Here is a 19,850-nt window from a genome sequence, read left to right on the forward strand (position 1 = left end):
CGCATTTTTCGGTAGGCCCGGTTTCGAATGTTAAGTTTATTTTCAGTTTACTTCGAAAAAATATCTACCTAGCGTCCGGAAATCTGCTAACACTAGCCTCCGCTACACGTGCCAGCTAGCTTGTTAATAGTACGATGTTAGTTATTTGAACCATAGACAAATAAAAGATTCTCCAGGACAACTATAATTTTCAAAACGCGTCTTCTCAACGTAACCTTCGACTACTAGCGCCACCTTTGGAAAAAATGGTGAAAGCGTAGAATTACGTCACTTTGGGTACAACTTACGTCACAGACTTTTTAGATAATTTTTAAACTGACGAATACCGAACGGAAAAACCAGCCGGATATTGTACCCAATTCCGGTTCATCCCCTTCCCCACCCTCAAGTGTAGGGTTACATTGTGAAGACGACAATATTAGTACGGGGTAAAGCACGGGATTGCTGTCCTGGATAATCTTTTATAGGTCTATGTTTGAACTATTCCGTACTCCAAATTTATGTGTCGGGGTGATAGTGGCACATTTCCCAAAGAGTGGTAAAACGTACCACTCAACATAATAATAATAATAATAATAATAATAATAAAGTAAACATCTGTGATATTGACCCAGGCTGATAACCCATATGAATACTAATTTACACTAATTTACTCAAAAAAAATTTCCAGATTGCACCAAGCTATTTCCAAGGTAAAATCTTATACTGCTTTGAACTTGTAAAGTGTTAATTTCCCCTTGTAATTATATAATTGTGCAAACCCCTGAATTATACATACTTCCCCGCCTCCAAAAGCTACCATTGTCAAAAATGACCCAAAGACTCTTCAAATTCCTTAAAAAAAAAAAACCGCACACGTAATAATGTTTCTTTCTTCCACCATTTGTAAAACTTCATTGTAAAATAATAATAATAATAATAATAATAATAATAATAATAATAATAATAATCAGCTAGGCTAATACCCAAGGCACCACCTTAGGCCTAAGTCATCAAGTGACTTTTAAAGCCCTTAATTCAGGTGGCCGGGTTACAATGCGTAGGAGGGTGGTGGCCAGCCCATCATGCCACGCGAGCCAACAGCTCCCTACACTAACTATTACCGTTAACCTCAACAAGCTTTTGTGGAAGAGAAAACCGAAGAGCTCGTGGGAAAACCCCTTAAACCTAAGAGATAATTATATATATTATAACGGTTCCTGCTTCCGAATCCAATATCACTACGTCATATAATTTCGGAGAGTAGCACCGTTACAACTTTATTAAACGTAGGTTATTACATTTCCATTCTTTTAAAAAAAAATAGATCAAAATTGACAAATGAAATGAATTTTATGATATTTTGATGAATTTTGGTCAATTTGATCAAAATATGTAAAAATTGATCAATTGTTATTTTCAATGAGAAAATATACGTACTGGGTTGTCAAAAACATTTTCGGTTGCCATGGCAAAACTAATGCCCATTGCATTTTTCCCCTTGGTGAAATTTCATGTTACCATAAGGTCTACATACCCACCTGGGTCAATCCATGTCAAATCACCCAAGGTCCCCACGCTACCCCCTCGATTTTAGTGAAACTCTCACCAAATTTAATTCCCGCCTGTTTAGTACGAAATCCAAAATTTCAGCTCTGTATTCAATATAGCTCTGGAGTTACTGGTTTTGAAATTTACCCCTGCCAGAGTCCACAAATAAGGTGTCATAATTGAAAATAAATGAGTAATTTATTTTATAAAAATTTTCAAAGATGCTTGATAAATCACGGTTTTTGTTCGACAGATTTATTTAAACAATTTCCCAATTCCGAACAGTAGATATTATATTGTTAATTATGACTTGTAGTAGGTAAAAAAGGGTCGGGAAACACGAAAATAGAACTAAAATTAAAAAATGACGTCACGGTGTGAAAATACGAAACTTTAATTATTGGCTTTTTTTGAAAATTGCAAAATCGAAGCCGTCTTTGGTGGCGATTTCGGGTTGGTGAGAAACTAAAATTGCAAAAAACTGTAATACCACTGGAAAGATAAGGGTTTCATATAAAACATATCAAAAATTCATTTTGTGTTTACAACTCCTTGATACTTTAAATAACTTTTAAAATAGCGGTAAAAATCTCTATATTTATGTGATAAGTGTCAGCCCTAGAACCGCTTTGGAAACATGCTACTCAATTCGCAACTAAAATCAGGCACCCTCGTTACTGATTTGCTTTTGGTTATTGTGGCGTTAACGTAAATTACAGTTACTTTTAATCAGTATGTTCATAAGTTACATAATAAGCATAAGTATGACATAGAATGATATCGGTTAATGACAGTCTCTCACAAAGTGGTTGCGTATATAATCAGCGTAACCTGAGGATTTGTAAAATGAAATTCGACACTGCCTATCCTTTTGTAGCATTATATATCAGCCAAAACATATTTAGATCTCAAATTCGAATGTAAGTTCCGTCATAAACAAAATGAATGCATATAATGCTATTGAAAAATTCAGTCCTTACCCGGTAATGATGTATATGGTCATAGAAAAATCAGATTTATCCTTAAATAATTAAGAGTTAGGAGAACAGGTGGTTTCGTACTTGTGTATATGATGTTACTTATGGTATTTTTATATAATAAGTATAATTTAGGTTAAAGTTGATTTAGAATAGTGCCCTTCTATTCTACAACACATTTCTGGCCCATTTTTAAATTTGTGTATTCCGTTCCTTTAGTACACATTGCCAGCAATTGATGGCTGTTAATTCGCTTTTCGTTTCAGGTCGCTGGAAGGTGCTGCCATCTAGAAGTACTTTATTTTTTTTTATTAGATAGAGTCCAAACTCGCTTAATAAGCATGGCTTACGTTTATGCTACGCACTCTTATTCAATCTTAACTATCCTACTAACATGGCTTAAGTTTATGTTATGCACTCTTATTCAATCTGAACTACCCTACTAGCATATGCAAACGGTTCTGCGATTAGCACAAGTAGATTATATTTAAAGCAAGTGGCGGCTTGACGTGAAGTAGCTCTTTTCTCAATAGATGTCGCTAGCGTCGAAATTAAAAAGGCGGTACTGATAAGTACCCCTCTCGATGATTGGATTGCTTGTAAATTGGTCAATAACATAAATTATAGCAATTATAAACAAAATTGTTAGATGGGATATATAATTTAGATTAAAGTTCACAAAATAGAGATAAGTTGTATAACTATAATACTCTACAATGACTTTCTGACGACGGTATTTTTTAGCTATTTCGAATTTGAGCTTCCTTTGCCATAAATAGATGGCACCACGCTCTCCAGTAAAGTCACGTTTTTCAAAGAATTGGCTAAGATTCCTGGCCATCTCTAATAACAGGGGCCTTTTCATAATACAGGTGGCAATGATATAACCGCCGGCGTTGTTAAAGACCCTGAACTAACTTCGAAGAAGACTGCCATCTGATACTACTAAGTAAAACGACAAGATTTATTCAATATTATTATTCATTGACAGAAGATGACAAAATAATATTACTTTCAAGGGTATACATAAATGACCAAAATGTACAAGAAATTAAATTAAAGGAACAGAATACACAAAATAAAAATGGGCTACGCGCTTTAGTTGAAATTTAATCAGATTCTACTGCTGCTAATCGCAGAACCGTTAGCGGGTGCTAGTAGGATAGTTCAGATTGAATAAGAGTGCTTTAGCAATGTTAAAGCGAGTACCGGCTCAAATTAAAAAAAAAACTATCAGAAGGCTCTTTTAGGTGGAAACACCTTCCAGCGACTTGAAACGAAAGGCGAATTAACAACCATCTACTGCTGGCAATGTGTACTTAAGGATCTAAATGTGTTGTAGAATAGAATGGCACTATTCTAAATCAACTTTAACCTAAATTATACTTAATATATAAAAATAACATAAGTAACATATATAATGCCACAAAAGGATAGGTAATAGTTAGTGTAGGGAGCTGTTGACTCGATCGCGTGGCTTGCAGGGCTTGCCACCAGCCTCCTACGCATTGTAACCTGAATTAATGGCTTCAAAGATCGCTTGATGACTTAGGCCTAAGGTGGTGCCTCGGGTATTAGCCTAGCTGATATTATTATTTTTTATTAGGCAGTGTCGAATTTCGTTTTACAAGTCCTCAGGTTACGCTGCTTATATACGCAACCACTTTGTGAGAGACTGTCATTAACCGATATCATTCAGTGTCATACTTATGCTTATTATGTAACTTATGAACATACTGATTAAAAGTAACTGTAGTTTACGTTAACGCCACAATAACCAAAAGCAAATCAGTAACGAGGGTGCCTGATTTTAGTTGCGAATTGAGTAGCATGTTTCCAAAGCGGTTCTAGGGCTGACACTTATCACATAAATATAGAGATTTTTACCACTATTTTAGAAGTTATTTAAAGTATCAAGGAGTTGTAAACACAAAATGAATTTTTGATATGTTTTATATGAAACCCTTATCTTTCCAGTGGTATTACAGTTTTTTGCAATTTTAGTTTCTCACCAACCCGAAATCGCCACCAAAGACGGCTTCGATTTTGCAATTTTCAAAAAAAGCCAATAATTAAAGTTTCGCATTTTCACACCGTGACGTCATTTTTTAATTTTAGTTCTATTTTCGTGTTTCCCGACCCTTTTTTACCTACTACAAGTCATAATTAACAATATAATATCTACTGTTCGGAATTGGGAAATTGTTTAAATAAATCTGTCGAACAAAAACCGTGATTTATCAAGCATCTTTGAAAATTTTTATAAAATAAATTACTCATTTATTTTCAATTATAACACCTTATTTGTGGACTCTGGCAACTGTTTTATCAAAATAAAAAAAATCATTCTGGAAAGCGAAGCCGTTCCTGAAATATAATTCGTTAAAAATGGGATTTTTGAAAGGTTTGAAATTTCGACCGCGTCCAGGGGTAAATTTCAAAACCAGTATCTCAAGAGCTATATTGAATACAGAGCTGAAATTTTGGAGTTCATACTAAACAGGCGGGAATTAAATTTGGTGAGAGTTTCACTAAAATCGGAGGGGGTAGCGTGGGGACCTTGGGTGATTTGACATGGATTGACCCATCTAGTTTCAACAAAATCGGTCATTATCACCTCGGGTAGTCCCATCGTAAGTGATTTGTATACCCCCGTACCGTAGTGAAGCGACAGTGTGTCAGAATTTAAAGCCCGGTGTACCTAGTAACAGAGACCAAACCACCGGAGGTCTATCATCATAGTGCCCTACGCCAGCGTCCACAAGCCCGAACAGGTGACAAATATAGCATAGGTAGTAGTACCCTACTACTGATGGTCGCACCTTTGACGCAAGCCACTCAACCCAGCAGAAGGTGCAACAATGGGACGACCAACCCTCACTTCGCACACAGCAGTGGGATTAAGAGTGGATGCTATGGCAACTCCAGCCTACCTACATAGGTAAAGAGTCATACCCTTTGGAGAGAGCTCCTAAAGGGGAACGACGGGCACAGCTGGCACCGGAGATCCCGGTGTGCCCCAAAAGGCCGGGAAACAGGACCATTGCGCCTCATACGGAGATCCGCCGCCCCACAGCAGGCTATCCAATCCGCCGAGACGGCCAGTTTGCACGGACCCTCTCCGTTAGCCTGAGCCGAAGCTCAGTTTCCAGCCCAAACCTGACCGAAGTCGGAGGTGGAGATAGGACCATTTGATCAGAGCTAACATCTCCCAGTGCACCACCGCCCTTATGGGTTACATTGAGTGTCTGTTTTATACTCCTGTTCCACGGAAAAACTATAAAAGCTTCCATACTACAGGAGTTATAAATTAATGTAAGGAGAAGCACAAAGGCCAAAAAAACGGCATAATGAGAAGTACAGAAAAGAAAAATAGGAAAGAGAGCCAGAAAGGCCGAAAAGGAAGGGTCGAAAGGACCCAGGTACAAATAGGGAAACTAGAGCAAAGGATTGGAGATAAAATGAGTAAAGAACGGGTTAGTACAAAGCGGAAGTGAGGGTACCAATAGTGGAGGGGTTACACAGAAAGCTCCACATATCCGGTACGTTGCTTACGTAGTTCCAACTCCCTCTTGTAGAGGGGACCATTCGGGTCGATGGATTTATGACCAGTTTTGAAAGAAGTACCACGAGTCGTATTATTAAGATGGCACGCCCTACAACATCTAGTTGCGGCCTTAAACTGTTGGTAACCATGCTCATCACCACATGAAGTACACTCTGTTAAATAAGTCTTCGGCCGTTAAGATAATGGCACTTATTTGCGATTATCTCAAAAACTATGAATGATAGCAAGTTGACACCAATTTTATTTTTAATATTTTACTAATATCTTTCATACCTATGTCTTGATTCACGTGTAGCATTTCCATAACCGCCGGAAACGCCAAATATCGTTTTTGACAACTTTTCTAATAATGATGTTACGCGCCTGAAACCTGCATTATTGGATTCACAAGGGTCGATTCATATTTAGAAAGTGTCATTGTTATCCGGTTACGTCGAATGGCTGCTAAGATATGGCCTATCGAACATTCGGGCCTCATTCGGAAAATTCTAAAATGCTCGAGGCGACCGATAAATAATATCTTATTGTTGAGGAAAAAAACCGCTTTCGTCGTTTTATTGCGGGTAACACAATAAGCATATATTGATTTAACTAGTTGTTGGAACGCTGTGGTTATATGCCGGATTAATAATATTGATTCATTAGGCATTTTAGAATTTTCCGAATGAGACCCGAATTTTCGATAGGCCATATCTTAGCAGCCGTTCAACGTAGCCGGATAACAATGACACTTTCTAAACATGAATCGACCCTTGTGAATCCGAAAATGCAGGGGCGTAGCATCATTATTAAAAAAGTTGTCAAAAACGTTATTTGGCGTTTCCGGCGGTTATGGAAATGCTACACGTGAATCAAGGTATGAAAGATATTAGTAAAATATTAAAAATAAAATTGGTTTCAACTTGCTATCATTCATAGTTTTTGAGATAACCGCAAATAAGTGCCAAAATCCCAACGGCCGAAGACTTATTTAACAGAGTGTACATAATTGAGCTGGTGCGGTACAAGTTTTTTGTGTATGCCCCAAGAGGCAACATTTGAAGCAACGAGGTACAAAAAAGTACTCTTTCTGAGGGCACATAGTCCAATCAATATGGATCTTGCGCAGTACCATTAGGGTCTTATAAAGTGCCGGAGAGCACTCAAAGACCCAATTCTTAGTACCATTGCGACCTTGCAGGCAAAACGTGGCCTCAAGGTCCGAATCAACGTACGACAAGTCGTTTTGATCAAGGATAAGGGAACTGACGTTCTCCTTTTTAATTGTCTCATCAACCCCAAATATTATTATTTTGGGGCGTGCCAAAGTCGGGTTACTAGTCTTGACAGTTTTAGTCAACTTTTTAGACTTAGAAATGGCAGTTTGCAGCTTGGTGGCGTCCTCTGCCGTGGGGCAGCGGACCACCAAACCAGTACGTCGAGGACGAATGGACTGGACAGCAATGCGGTGCTTCCAAGGAACGATCTCGGTACAAAGTGACTTCTTTAGGTCAGCAGTCGAAAGTTTGGCGTCCGTGGCTTTCACCAGGAGCACATTTTCGTTAGGAAGTAAACGAGGCTGACGGGCCTTTGGCCGAACAGAAGAAGAAGGAGTAGTACCAGAGGAGCCCGATGAAGGGGCCCCTTTACGTTTCGCAATGTCGGAAAAACGTGGTTGGGCTGTTAATAATTTGTCCACGAAGGACACATTTTCTACATTCTGAGCCGACAGGGCTGCAATTTTGCATTCCTGCTCAGCTATCAAGTCAGACATAGAGTTAAACGTGGCGCGCACCTCACGACGAAAGTCGATCGTGATGCGGCCATCTCTTTGTTCTAAAAGGAGGTCGAACGATTCCCGAAGGATCGCCAACCGTTCAAGATTGGATTGCTCCAAAGGAGCAGTAGGTACATCAGCGCCTGGCGCCGTGGGTATCAACTCGGAGATAGATGGGTTAAGAGTTTCAGTATCCATGTTTGAGAAGTGAATAATTTCATCCGCCCCGCTCTCCACCCACCATGGAGCCCAACAAGGGAATCTAGCATTGCTAGACCAGAGTTACGGGACGGATATACCCGGACCCGACTAACAATAAAGTAGCCGGAGCCCAGTTGACCTAGTCCCGAGGGACAGCCGATTGATTGATATCGGCCAATACCAACCACCTGTCTACCCCGGATTCGGAGGCCAAAGCAGTGTATTGTCTAGGGACCGTTGGGCCTTGAGTGACCGCAACTGCATCCTTTGACACAACCAACATGACCCCCCTCACCCAGGCTACAGGACGCCACCCACGGCCAACACGCGGGACTAGTTTTACGCCGGACCATAGTCGAGGTCCGCAACCTCAACGGAGGCGGCCACATTCGGTCGGTTGCCTCGACGGCGAACTGTCTGGTATGGGAAACCCTATCCAGCATAGCGCGCCGCGTCAACGACAACCTTAAGCCCCCACACACAAGGCGTGACCATTAGCGGATCAGGTCGCATTTAGTCTCAGGTTCAAGGAACACATCAGACAACTGGCGTTCGAAGACCCACCAATAGCATCAGCTTAGCCCGAAACCACTCAAGCCCCCTCACCACGACAAGGAACGACCCTTAAGGGGGCCTTATGGGTTACAATAGCGGGACCCCGACTCCCCATTTAGTGAAGCAACGTTGAAGTAGACGTTGACGGGTCGCGCGAGGTAAAAGTTGCCCGCCCCGCCACCCGTGCCCTCCGTCAAGCAAGCGCCACGGATTACGTCACTTAAACGCGTCATAGTTCGATGCTATCGGAGACTCTTCACTGAAAACGGGTCAATTCTGCATCCCGAAGCTTTAATTGGGGACACCAGGCGGAGTACCGAAAAAAAGGGACAGTTCCTTTCAAAACGGGTAGTGTGGTGACGTTAGTCATGCCTTTTTTTTACTTTTTTTAATTATTTTTTTTGGGCTTCCGTTTGAATCTCCATCTATATTATGATAAGGGACTTGCAACGGACCACGGGATATTTAAAAACCCCGTCAGTTGTAATATCATATTTATATACAGGGTCTTTTTTTTTGCTCGGAAAAGTGTTTTTTTTCAAAAACTATTTATAGTACCGATTTCAAATTTGGAAGGTCAATTCTCTATACCGGGGGACATCAGTTTGAGAAATTTGAGCGTTTTCGGTAATGTTTTTCACCAATTTTGAAAAATTATTTTTCGACCACTAGGTGCGAGATAAAAAATTTCTATTATAAAGTTGTAGGCCGTCATCGAAAACCCTTAAAAATTGTTCACTCGACGAAAAACAATTTATTTATCAGTGAAAATTCAAGCTTGAAAAATTTACAAGTTGGTGAAGCCAAATTACGATTGTTTGAAACGATAATTGAAACCGAATTACCTAATCCAGTTGAAACTTTGGTTAAAAAAACGACCGGATTTAAAAAACACGAGGCTATAGGTCAATCCTAAACATGCATTGGGTATTTAAAGGAAAACTTTGGGAGATTATTATCAGTGTTTGATAATATTTCGAACAATGCCTCGTTATTCAGTAGCTGAGCGTACCGAGATAGTTGCCATTTACTATGGAGAAGCAGCGCAAAACCTTAGAAGAGTGACTGAAATCTTCGCAGAAAGACATCCAAATGGAGCACCATCTGTAAATACAGTAAGACGAGCAATTCACGATTTCAATCAATTTGGTAACTTGCAACCTAGGTTTCGCGGATTGGGTCAACCGGATTTAGACTTCGAGAACAATGTACTCGCGTACTTTGTGACATATCCTCGTCACAGTTGCGCTAACGCCGCTGCTGATTTGGGTTGTTCTGCAAATCGTGTGTGGAAAATTCTTCGTAAGAATCGCTATCACCCATACAGAGCTACGCTCCACCAAGGACTAATTGACGGAGACCATCAAAGACGTTATGAATTTAGCAACTGGTTACTAAATGCTGTCCAAGAAGATAGACAATTTTTGCGCCATGTTTTGTTCTCCGACGAAGCGTCATCTTCTAGAGATGGGCCCTTTAATCTTCAAAACAGCCATCTTTGGTCTGACATCAACCCACATTGGGGTTTTGAATATCATCACCAGGTTCAATTTGAACGGGTCAATGTTTGGGTTGGACTTGTTGGAAACCGTTTGATTGGTCCCTTTTTCCTGCCGACGAACCTCAACGGCCAAAGGTATTTACATTTTCTACAGAACGAACTGAGTGACGCAATCGACGACCTTCCATTGGCTGAAAGACGTCAGTTGTGGTTTCAGCAAGATGGCGCCCCTCCGCATTTTTCCCGGCAAGTAACTGAGCACCTCAACAACGAGTTTCCTGAAAGGTGGATGGGGAGAAATGGTCCAGTGCATTGGCCAGCAAGGTCACCTGACCTAACACCGCTGGATTATTTTCTCTGGGGATTCGTTAAAGCAAAGGTATACGCCACGCCCATTGAAACTAGGGAGGAACTCATTAGACGAATAATCAGTGCTTGCCGAGACGTCACACCAGAAATGGTAGAGAAAGCGTTTGAGAACTTAATTGTCCGCGCACAAACCTGTGTTGCAGCCAATGGTGATATTATTGAAAATGTTTTGTAAAAATTTATGTGAATAAAATATCTGCATTTAAAAACCAAACGTGTACATTTTTTCAAGTGTGAAAACTCTACTACGTTTGTATTAGACTTGTTCCCTTTTCAATTATCGTTTCAAACAATCGTAATTTGGCTTCACCAACTTGTAAATTTTTCAAGCTCGAATTTTCACTGAAAAATAAGTTGTTTTTCGTCGAGTGAACAATTTTTAAGGGTTTTCGATGACGGCCTACAACTTTATAATAGAAATTTTTTATCTCGCACCTAGTGGTCGAAAAATAATTTTTCAAAATTGGTGAAAAACATTACCGAAAACGCTCAAATTTCTCAAACTGATGTCCCCCGGTATAGAGAATTGACCTTCCAAATTTGAAATCGGTACTATAAATAGTTTTTGAAAAAAAACACTTTTCCGAGCAAAAAAAAAGACCCTGTATATTTTATTGCGCTGGAATTAATACAATTATAAAAGTTTCTTTTAACCTCAGCGCATGTTTCCATATCAGAGTGACTGAGAAAAATCACATCACCTTTGGCAGGAGTTGAACTAACAACCTTTGGGTTACCATCCCAGCGCCATTAGCATTGGACTACCTACTTCTCCAGTCTAAGATCTAACACAACTGCAACAAACTACCAAATCACCAACCCAAGCGGTGCTTCCCTTTTATAATCTTATTTTCCAACAGGGACCCCACTACAGTTGTCTGTGGCGCCATCTACATAAGGCACATTATTTAAAGAATGACTTTGGGGAAAAAAAATCACCTACTAGAAGTAACCCCTGTTACCCCTCATAGTTGTGACTTAGCAGCTTTGGTTGGCACCACTATGTGACATGAAATGTAACACAGACAGCGGCTCTTAATTTATAATTTAGTAACTCTAGGCCTACACTTCTTCATGCACAGTTTTTTGTAATCTTAACTGAAAAATCACAGTGTGTAATATTTTCATAAAAGTAATTTATTATAACTACATATTTGTATGTAAGTTTTAAATTTTACAGGAACAGGTACTTTACTATGTTTGATTTCATTACTATAGTAATATAATAATTATATTCACATGACAGTTATATTCATTACTATAATTCTAGGTATATTCACATTTATGTCCACAGCCAGTCGGACAAGATGAATGGGTATATAACCAATCTTGCATATGCTGTAAATGCCCCCCGTGTGAGCACCCCTGACACCACACAAATACTCCACGCACAACTTCATGACTGTCAAAAAAAAGATAAATTTCATCATTAGTATGCAAATGTTAATATGTCAGAGATATTAAAAAAAATCATTATAAATGCCCAATGGAAGGGTTGGTCTAAATTTTAAACGAGTATTTAAGTTTATTATTTTTGATTTTATAGCATAATATATTTTATCTCTTAGGGGTGTCGAATATCAATTTTTGACTACCAAGTCGAGATCGAGTTTTGAAAAAATTTCTTATTGAGTTCGAGTTTGAAAAACCAAACGAGTTTTAAATTAACCCCTTTTCTAAGCCTCGAGCCCTTAACGAGTTTTAAAATTCTGTAATATTATTTAATTTCTAAGCACTATTTTCAAGTTACATTATGCTTATACCTTCCCTAACTTTTGACTGATTGATCATACAATCTCAGAGTTGTTTAGGGCCCTAGCTCTTGAACAACAAGGAACAAAAAAAAACAGTTTTAAAATTCTGAACGACTTTCCATTAAATTAAGTTAAATCACTTCATCACTTTTATCCATGATTGAAATAATAATTATTATATTAAAGTTGACAAATTGGAAGAAATATTAACTTTTATTTTGTAATGAAATTAATCAGAATTGACGAAATGACAATCGACGGAGTTCGCGTTGTATTTTATTTTATTTCTGAAACCAAAGGTAAAACTTAAAATGACACAACCAATGCTAGCTGTTTTAAACATCACAAGACAATTCAAAATTTGAAATCTGTCACATAATCCAATGAAAAGCAGTAGCATAGAAAGGTTTTTGGTGAGCCCTAATTGGTGGAGGAGTTATGACGTAATATTTTTGAAACTCGATAAGAAGAACGAAAGCTCAGCGAATTTTTCCAATTTTGATCCGAGTACTTGAACCTGATTCGAGCACTAAACTCTGTAATAACTCGAAATCGATTTAAGCGAGTGCTCGCACACCCCTACTCCTTGTCGAATTGAGTAAAAAATCATAATATTTCACATGATTGCAATAATATTTAAAATTAAAATAGCTTTTATAGGTACAAGCAACAAAAAAGGTTTGAATGCACACTTTGTTCGTAATATGCATGTTAGTTTTTATCAGTATTTATTTATTTATGTATTGATGACAAAAAAAAATTGCTCAATAAGCCTCACGTGGGCTTTTGTTTGAGCATCGCTACCGAAAGACGCAAAAAAAAGACGAAACAAACGACTATAATAAATAAGTAAATTTGAAAATAGAAGTTGAGAGTTGTCATATGCCCTTTAATATAACTACGTATGGCGCATGACGTCATTGGTCATGTGACCCAATATTGTTTTTGGTTTTAGTTCAATAAGAAAACTCTCTCTCACTGTGCCTCTCTAAGACATGAGTAATGTTTATATCTATGTATAACTAGTTTTAACTTTAAGTATTTTATTAAACCTTTTTTTTTGTAATAGTTAAATCATTAGTTTTTATTTCGCTTAACGTCAATTGCAACAAAAGCCAAGTAACGCGAGAGGAATCTTTAAAATGAAAAAAGGCAGAGACGTGGCGGCGAAACGTGTGGCGTTTGGGGAGAGAAACAATCTCTTGGGGAAGGGAATTCCAGTCATTACTAACACTACAGGAAAAATAATTTAGACGTTGAGCGGAACGAACTCGGGACTTGGGACTTGGAGAGTTTGAGAGGAACTAAGAGAGAAGATATCGTCAAAATATTTAGTTAAGTTATTATAGAAAAAATCATGAAGCAAACAGAGATCATTAACACGGTGTCGAAGATGTACAGGATCGATGCGAAGGTACTGCAATCGAGAGGGGGCAGGGAGATAAGAAATTTTGCGAGTTAGCTTAGCGAAGGCATTTGGAGCATTGGAGACGAGGGCGCCAGATTGGGGAACAGAAATCCAAGTGGGGGAGAATAAGGGAATTATATAGGGTACGAATTAGCCTAGGATAGCGGAGGAAAATATTGCGACGGACAACACCAGTAATAGAGAGAATTTTCTTAGAAATTTTGTTAGCGTGAGTCGATAATTTTAGAGAAGGATCCACAATAATGCCTAAATCGCGCTCAGAGAGAGTGGTGTTAATTGGGGCATCCCTAATAAAATATATGTGATTGGGGTAATTCCTTCCTAAGTGTAAAACGAAGCATTTGTCGGTGTTGAAAGATAACCCCTTCGAGTCAGTCCAGATAACAACAGAGGTAAGGTTAGATTGAAGACACAGACAGTCGGGAGAGGATTTGATACAATAACATGACGTGAGAATAGAAAGCTGTAGGGTTGACCTTTACAAGACTGGAAAGAGCTGCCTCAGATTTTAAGGATTTTACTGTGTCAACGACGTCCCAGAGGTCATCTAGGGATAGTAGCACTTTGACTTTGAATTTCCACAGCTGATAGTTGATACTGTTCAACTTCGTTACTGATAGTTTTGCATCTCCGCCAGTAGCCATTCTGTTGCTTAAAACAAGTTGGAGAGGGGGGAGACTAAACTACCAAACTAAAGACAACTCAAATCAGACGCAGTGTTGAACTGTAAACTGGGCCCATAACCTGAAGGATTTTACTAGGCTTACACTAAACAGAGTAAAATATTAGATTAACATGACGAACTCTTTATTCTGGAGTGAATAATAAAACAAGGTTTGACCTTATATATACATAGGATAAAAAACAAATTAGAAAATTAAGTATTCAATAGATAACGAAGATATATTTTAGATGGTTTGTTTTACGGACGCTGGCGCTCCTACGCCAACAAGATTTTATCCTCAAATTACGCAAGTGGTTAGTGTGGCCGTTGCGAGCCTTACGGTAAGAGGCAACAGGTCCAGAGATAACTGACTGGGAAGCATGTCGTTTTTTAGATTGATTTAGGCGACACCAGGCAATAGATTTAGCTTTTCTGCTTAAGGCAGAGCGGCGGTTAGGGTTACTATTACGATGCTTCGGCTTACTAAATGGTATAAAGGACGAAATCCCAGCAGTTAAGAGGGAATGAAAGGCAACCCAAGAGTCAAGGCAGTGGCGTACCGTACACGGGGTTTGCCAGATAGGTTTCCCTGGGCCCCCGACCTTTTGGGGGCCCCATCGCGATCGCGAACAAGAAGGGGTGGCCAGGGTGGGAAATGGGGAATCACGGCCAGTGGCAAAAAATTACGATATAAATAATTATTTCAACTATTCCATAATTTCATCTAAAATAAAAGTTTATAATTAAAAAAATGGGATTCAACGGCCCATGAATTTAAAAGCAGTAGGTTTAGCCATTGAGTTGGGAACATTAATCTAGAGATCCAATCAATTCATATTCTGCACCCCGCGAACCAAGTTTGGAAAATTACGAATGAGTCGTCTGATCTAAAATGATGAGAAAACTTTTTGATGTGGTGATCTTAAATTTATTTCAGGCAAACGTGATATTGGCCAAACGGGTAGAATGATAAAGTTTTCACGTCATTATAGAGCAGACGGCAGTCGCGGCACATTTGAATTTTTCAAAACTTATTTCATGAAATACCGAAATTCGAAGTTCTGATTGTACCTCTAGATTAATATTCCCAACTCAATATGTTTAGCAGACGACTTGTTGTCCAATTTCCTAAAAGCAGATGAATATACTTCTAATCTAAAACTCAAACGTCTTTGTCCCACTCGATGGTCATCAAGGGATGATTCGTTACTAGCCGTCAGGTTCCGAGGGTATTGTACTCTCCCGAGGGCACCGATCTGCGGCTGGACGTGTCCCGGCCCTGTGGGGAACAAGCACAGAGCCCGCCTTCGCCCATCTTGCCGCTAAGGTTGAAACTAGCCTCATAGTGTCTCGTTTGGACAGGGCAACGACAGCTTCCCAGGTGGAGGCCCATCTTTGTAAGGCCGGTCTCCATCCCTTAGCTGTGGTGGAAATCCCCCGAGAGGACCGCTGTGGCTTCACTTCCTACAAAGTTGATCTTCCTGGGCACCAAGCTCACCAGGCTTTGCAACCTGCTATCTGGGCGAGAGGCATCACTGTGGCGCTGCTACACCTACTACCCTGGCACTCACCACCACTCCTGACCCAACTGCGGTCTGACGCGATGTGAGTGGCCGGCGGATCCTATACTCGAGTCTGAACTCAATATGCAACAAGATCCACGCCCTCCAGGCCTATGTTGACACTCACAGACCCTTCGTGATTGCAATCTCCGAGACCAAGGCTGATGCCTCTATATCTTCTTCCGAACTATTTGGCCCAAACTTTACCGTCTATCGTAAAGACAGAAACAAGCACGGAGGGGGTGTCTGCCTTGCCATTGACAACGACTACAAGTCCTTTCCACTGGACCTAAACACCACTTTTGAGGCGGTAGCGGCGAGAGTAAATATTGGCTCCTCCTGTCTGTGTATCTGCTGTGTCTACCGATCCCCCACGGCGACGGCCGCATCCACCAAAAAACTTAATGCACTAATCACTCGACTGGCCTCCATCTCGTCTGACCTTCTACTATTGGGAGACTTCAACTTCCCTAGCATCAACTGGGGCTCCCTTACCAGCCCCTCCTCTGTTGCATCGGCCTTCATCGACGCCACGCTCGCTGCAAGCCTCACGCAATGCGTTGAGGACACAACTAGGGACACTACTGCGGGTGGGAATTTGCTCGATCTTGTCCTTGTTTCTGATACTGACCTTATTGGCCCAATCAATCATCTCCCTGGCGGCCTGGCCTCGCGGACCATGACTTCCTCCTGTTCACCGTGCGGCGAGTGCGTCCCCAACACCGCTCTACTCCGCGTATCGTACCGAATTTCAACAAGGCCGATTTTGCTGTCCTTTCGGCGGAGCTGTCCCTAATCGCTCCCCCCGATGTCATCTCCGTTCGCTGTGTGTGGGACGTCATCAAAGGCGCGATTGAAAAGGTAGTGACAGATCACGTCCCCAAGAAGAAACTCTCCTCAAGGCGGAACCTTCCTTGGGTAGGACAGTCCCTCAAACACCTCATCCGTATGACCAAGCGCCGCTATAATCGTGCCCGTCTCCATCCCTCGGCTACTAACCAACGGAAATTCGTTAGCCACCGCGCGATCATAAAATACGCCATCCGGGCTGCCCGCACGCACCACATGGACTGTGTTGCCTCCGACATCTCAGAAAACAGGCGCCAATTTTACCAACTTGTGGCCCAAAAATTTAAGTCGCACGGGATTCCCGATCTCACCTACAAAGACAAGGTCATCTCTCGACCAGAGGAGAAGGCGAGCCTCCTGGCTGTCACCTTCCAACGAACCTTCCCAGTGCACCACCTCTCATCGGTCCCCCTCCTACCTCAGAGGGCTCCTACAATGGCGCCTATTATCTTCTCTAAACCTGGTGTCAAGAGGCTGCTGCTGAAGGTAAAGCCATTTAAAGCGGCTGGCCCTGACTGTGTTCCGGCGATAGTGTTGAAAAACTGTGCCGAGGTCCTAGCCGCCCCCCTAACTTACCTCTTCCAACTGTCCTATGATGAGGGGATTATCCCTGACGACTGGAGTTCGGCTAACATCACTCCAGTACCGAATGGAGGCGACAAATCAGACCCTTCGGAGTATCGCCCTATTGCACTTCTCTCGCAGGTGCTTAAGCTAGATGAACATATCGCTACCATCACAGCCCACCTCGCCACTAACGAGGTCCTGAAGCAGTACCAACATGGTTTCAGGAGGGCGTACAGTACGGAATCCCAACTCCTCTGCTGTATGGAGGAATGGTCTGCTGGCCTCGAAAACTCTGGCAGAGTCGATATCATATTCTTGGATTTCCGGAAAGCCTTCGACTCTGTGCCCCACGAACTCCTCAAGACGAAACTTCACTCCTACGGCATAAGGGGCAAGACATTAAACTGGCTGGCCGCGTACCTGGAGACCCGCCGGTTCCGAGTAGTGATTCCGGGCGGTACTTCTGAGTGGCTTCCTGCTCCATCGGGTGTCCCCCAGGGCTCGGTCCTTGGCCCACTCCTATTTGTGGTACATATTAACGACATTGGGGACAATGTCGCCTCAACTTTGTTTATCTTCGCTGACGATGTGGCCCTATCCAGAACTATTTATACCACTCTCGACGTGACACTTCTACAGGAGAACCTCAACCGCATTCAGGACTGGAGTGAACAATGGAAGCTCCCACTGAATGCGTCCAAATGCGCCGTGTTGTCACTGCACCGATCTGGGCAGCCAGCTATAATTCCCGCTTACACTCTGGACGGCTCCTCGCTGACGGTCGTCCCCACGCATAAGTACCTAGTAGTCACGATCACCGATTCTCTAGAATATTCTACCCATATTGACCAAGTCACATCTCGAGCTGCGCGGGATCTCGGATTTGTGCGCAGGCATCTCTCGCACTGCTCCTTCTCCACCAAAGCCTTGGCTATAAAAACTTACGTCCTGCCCATCCTCGAGTATTGCTCCCCGGTTTGGTCACCACACACTGCGAGCGGCACGCACGCGCTGGAGCGCATTCAACGGCGAGCTTTCCGTTTCGCGGTCAACGTCGGATTTTCCTGGAGTGTGATCATGACCAGGGTTATGAAAAACTTTCGGTGGGATACGTTGGCTTGTCGTCGTCGGGTGAAACGCCTCACCCTAGTGAATAGCGTTATACATCGCTCAAACGGCGCCCTGGCCCCACTAACCTCTGCCATCTCGGCATGGCGCCGGGCCCCCCAGGGTGAAAAAGCAGTTTCGTACATCCTCCCTGGCCTTCGCCTCTCCGTCCGGAAACATTCCCTTCTCCCGTCTTCTCTCCGCGATTGGAACTCTCTCCCTGACTTTCTCAAAGTCGTACCTAGTCCCAAACAATTCAGGAAGGCCCTTACGACTTACCTAGACCTCTTTGTCTAGTCTCTAGCGGCTCTTTATTGGAACACTGTATAGCGTTCCTGTTTATATTCTAATTCCATATATCTATGTTACATATTTATGCGGTTTTTAAATTCTCTGTCTATCTGCTTATATATTTTTTTCCCGACCTTCTCGTATGCATTCGGTATAGTGATTCTTGTATATACCTATTGTTTGTATTACTGTGTCTTGACGTGATGGGTTTCGACCTTTTGTTGGGCAATAAAAAGAACTTAAGAACTTAAGAAAAGATATTTTGCGAGCGTTATTAAAAATTATTTTAACTGGTAAATCTCAATCTGAACAAAACGAGGCTCAATATATGAGAAAGGAAATGGAAACATTTTAGTTTGTACTGCAAGTGGTTTTACACTCAAACATTTTGACGTCTCAAAAGCTCTTCAAAATTCAGACATCGACCTTTACAAGCCAATTCGTTGCTGTTGCAAGCCCAACAAGAATTGACTGAATATCGAAACAATTTCCAAAACGCAAAGGAATCTGCAACAGAGTTAAGTCTTGACTGGGGGTTGAAGTTCGAGTTTTGCCGCAAACGCACAAAAAAAACTAAAAAATTCTTCGATGAATTATGCGAAGATGAAAGACTAACGGATGGAGAGACAAAATTTCGCATTAATGTGTTCAACATATGCCTAGATGTCGTTTGTAACCAATTGAAGAACCGATTCGCAAGTTTGAGTGATGTCATTAATAATTTTAGAGTGATTCAACCTCAAGAACTGGTAAAAATGTCGGATAACGATTTATACAAGGAAGCTCAAAAACTCGTCGAAAACTATTCTGATGACATTAGTGAAAAATTACCAGAACAATTAATAACACTCCGTTCATGTCTTAAAAAAAATATAACTGGACTTAGCTCAGTGAAACGACTAGCTGATCTTTTGTGAGTTGTAACCTTACAGTTGCAACAGCAGAGCGGTCATTTTCAAAATTGAAAATAATTAAAAATTATTTACGGAATAGTATGGGCCAAGAACGCTAAAGCAGCTTAAGTCTGTTGTCAATTGAACATGAAATCACCAATAGCTTACGAAATAACCTAGACCAAATTATAAAAACCTTCGCTTAACCAAAACTTAGTCGCAAAAAAACATTTCATTTTCAAAGATTTGTGTAGTAATAATTTTAAATCTGAATCGT

At 41.1% G+C, this 19,850-nt stretch overlaps 1 protein-coding gene across 5 annotated transcripts in view; it reads right to left on the reverse strand.

The window, feature by feature from the left end:
• Positions 1-11,622: 11,622 nt before the first annotated feature.
• Positions 11,623-19,850, reverse strand: part of Wdr24 (WD repeat domain 24) — a 50,729-nt gene continuing 42,501 nt past the window's right edge. For all 5 annotated transcript variants that reach the window (XM_090162052.1, XM_090162048.1, XM_090162051.1 and 2 more), the window contains one exon: positions 11,623-11,859. In XM_090162052.1, the coding sequence (XP_090018178.1) occupies positions 11,724-11,859 (136 nt within the window). In that variant the 3' untranslated portion in view covers positions 11,623-11,723. The remainder of the gene's footprint in view (positions 11,860-19,850) is intronic.

The sequence above is a fragment of the Leiobunum rupestre genome, chromosome 10 (genome assembly GCF_980474605.1).
Source record: "Leiobunum rupestre chromosome 10, qqLeiRupe1.1.hap1, whole genome shotgun sequence".
Classification (NCBI taxonomy): Eukaryota; Metazoa; Arthropoda; class Arachnida; order Opiliones; family Sclerosomatidae; genus Leiobunum; species Leiobunum rupestre.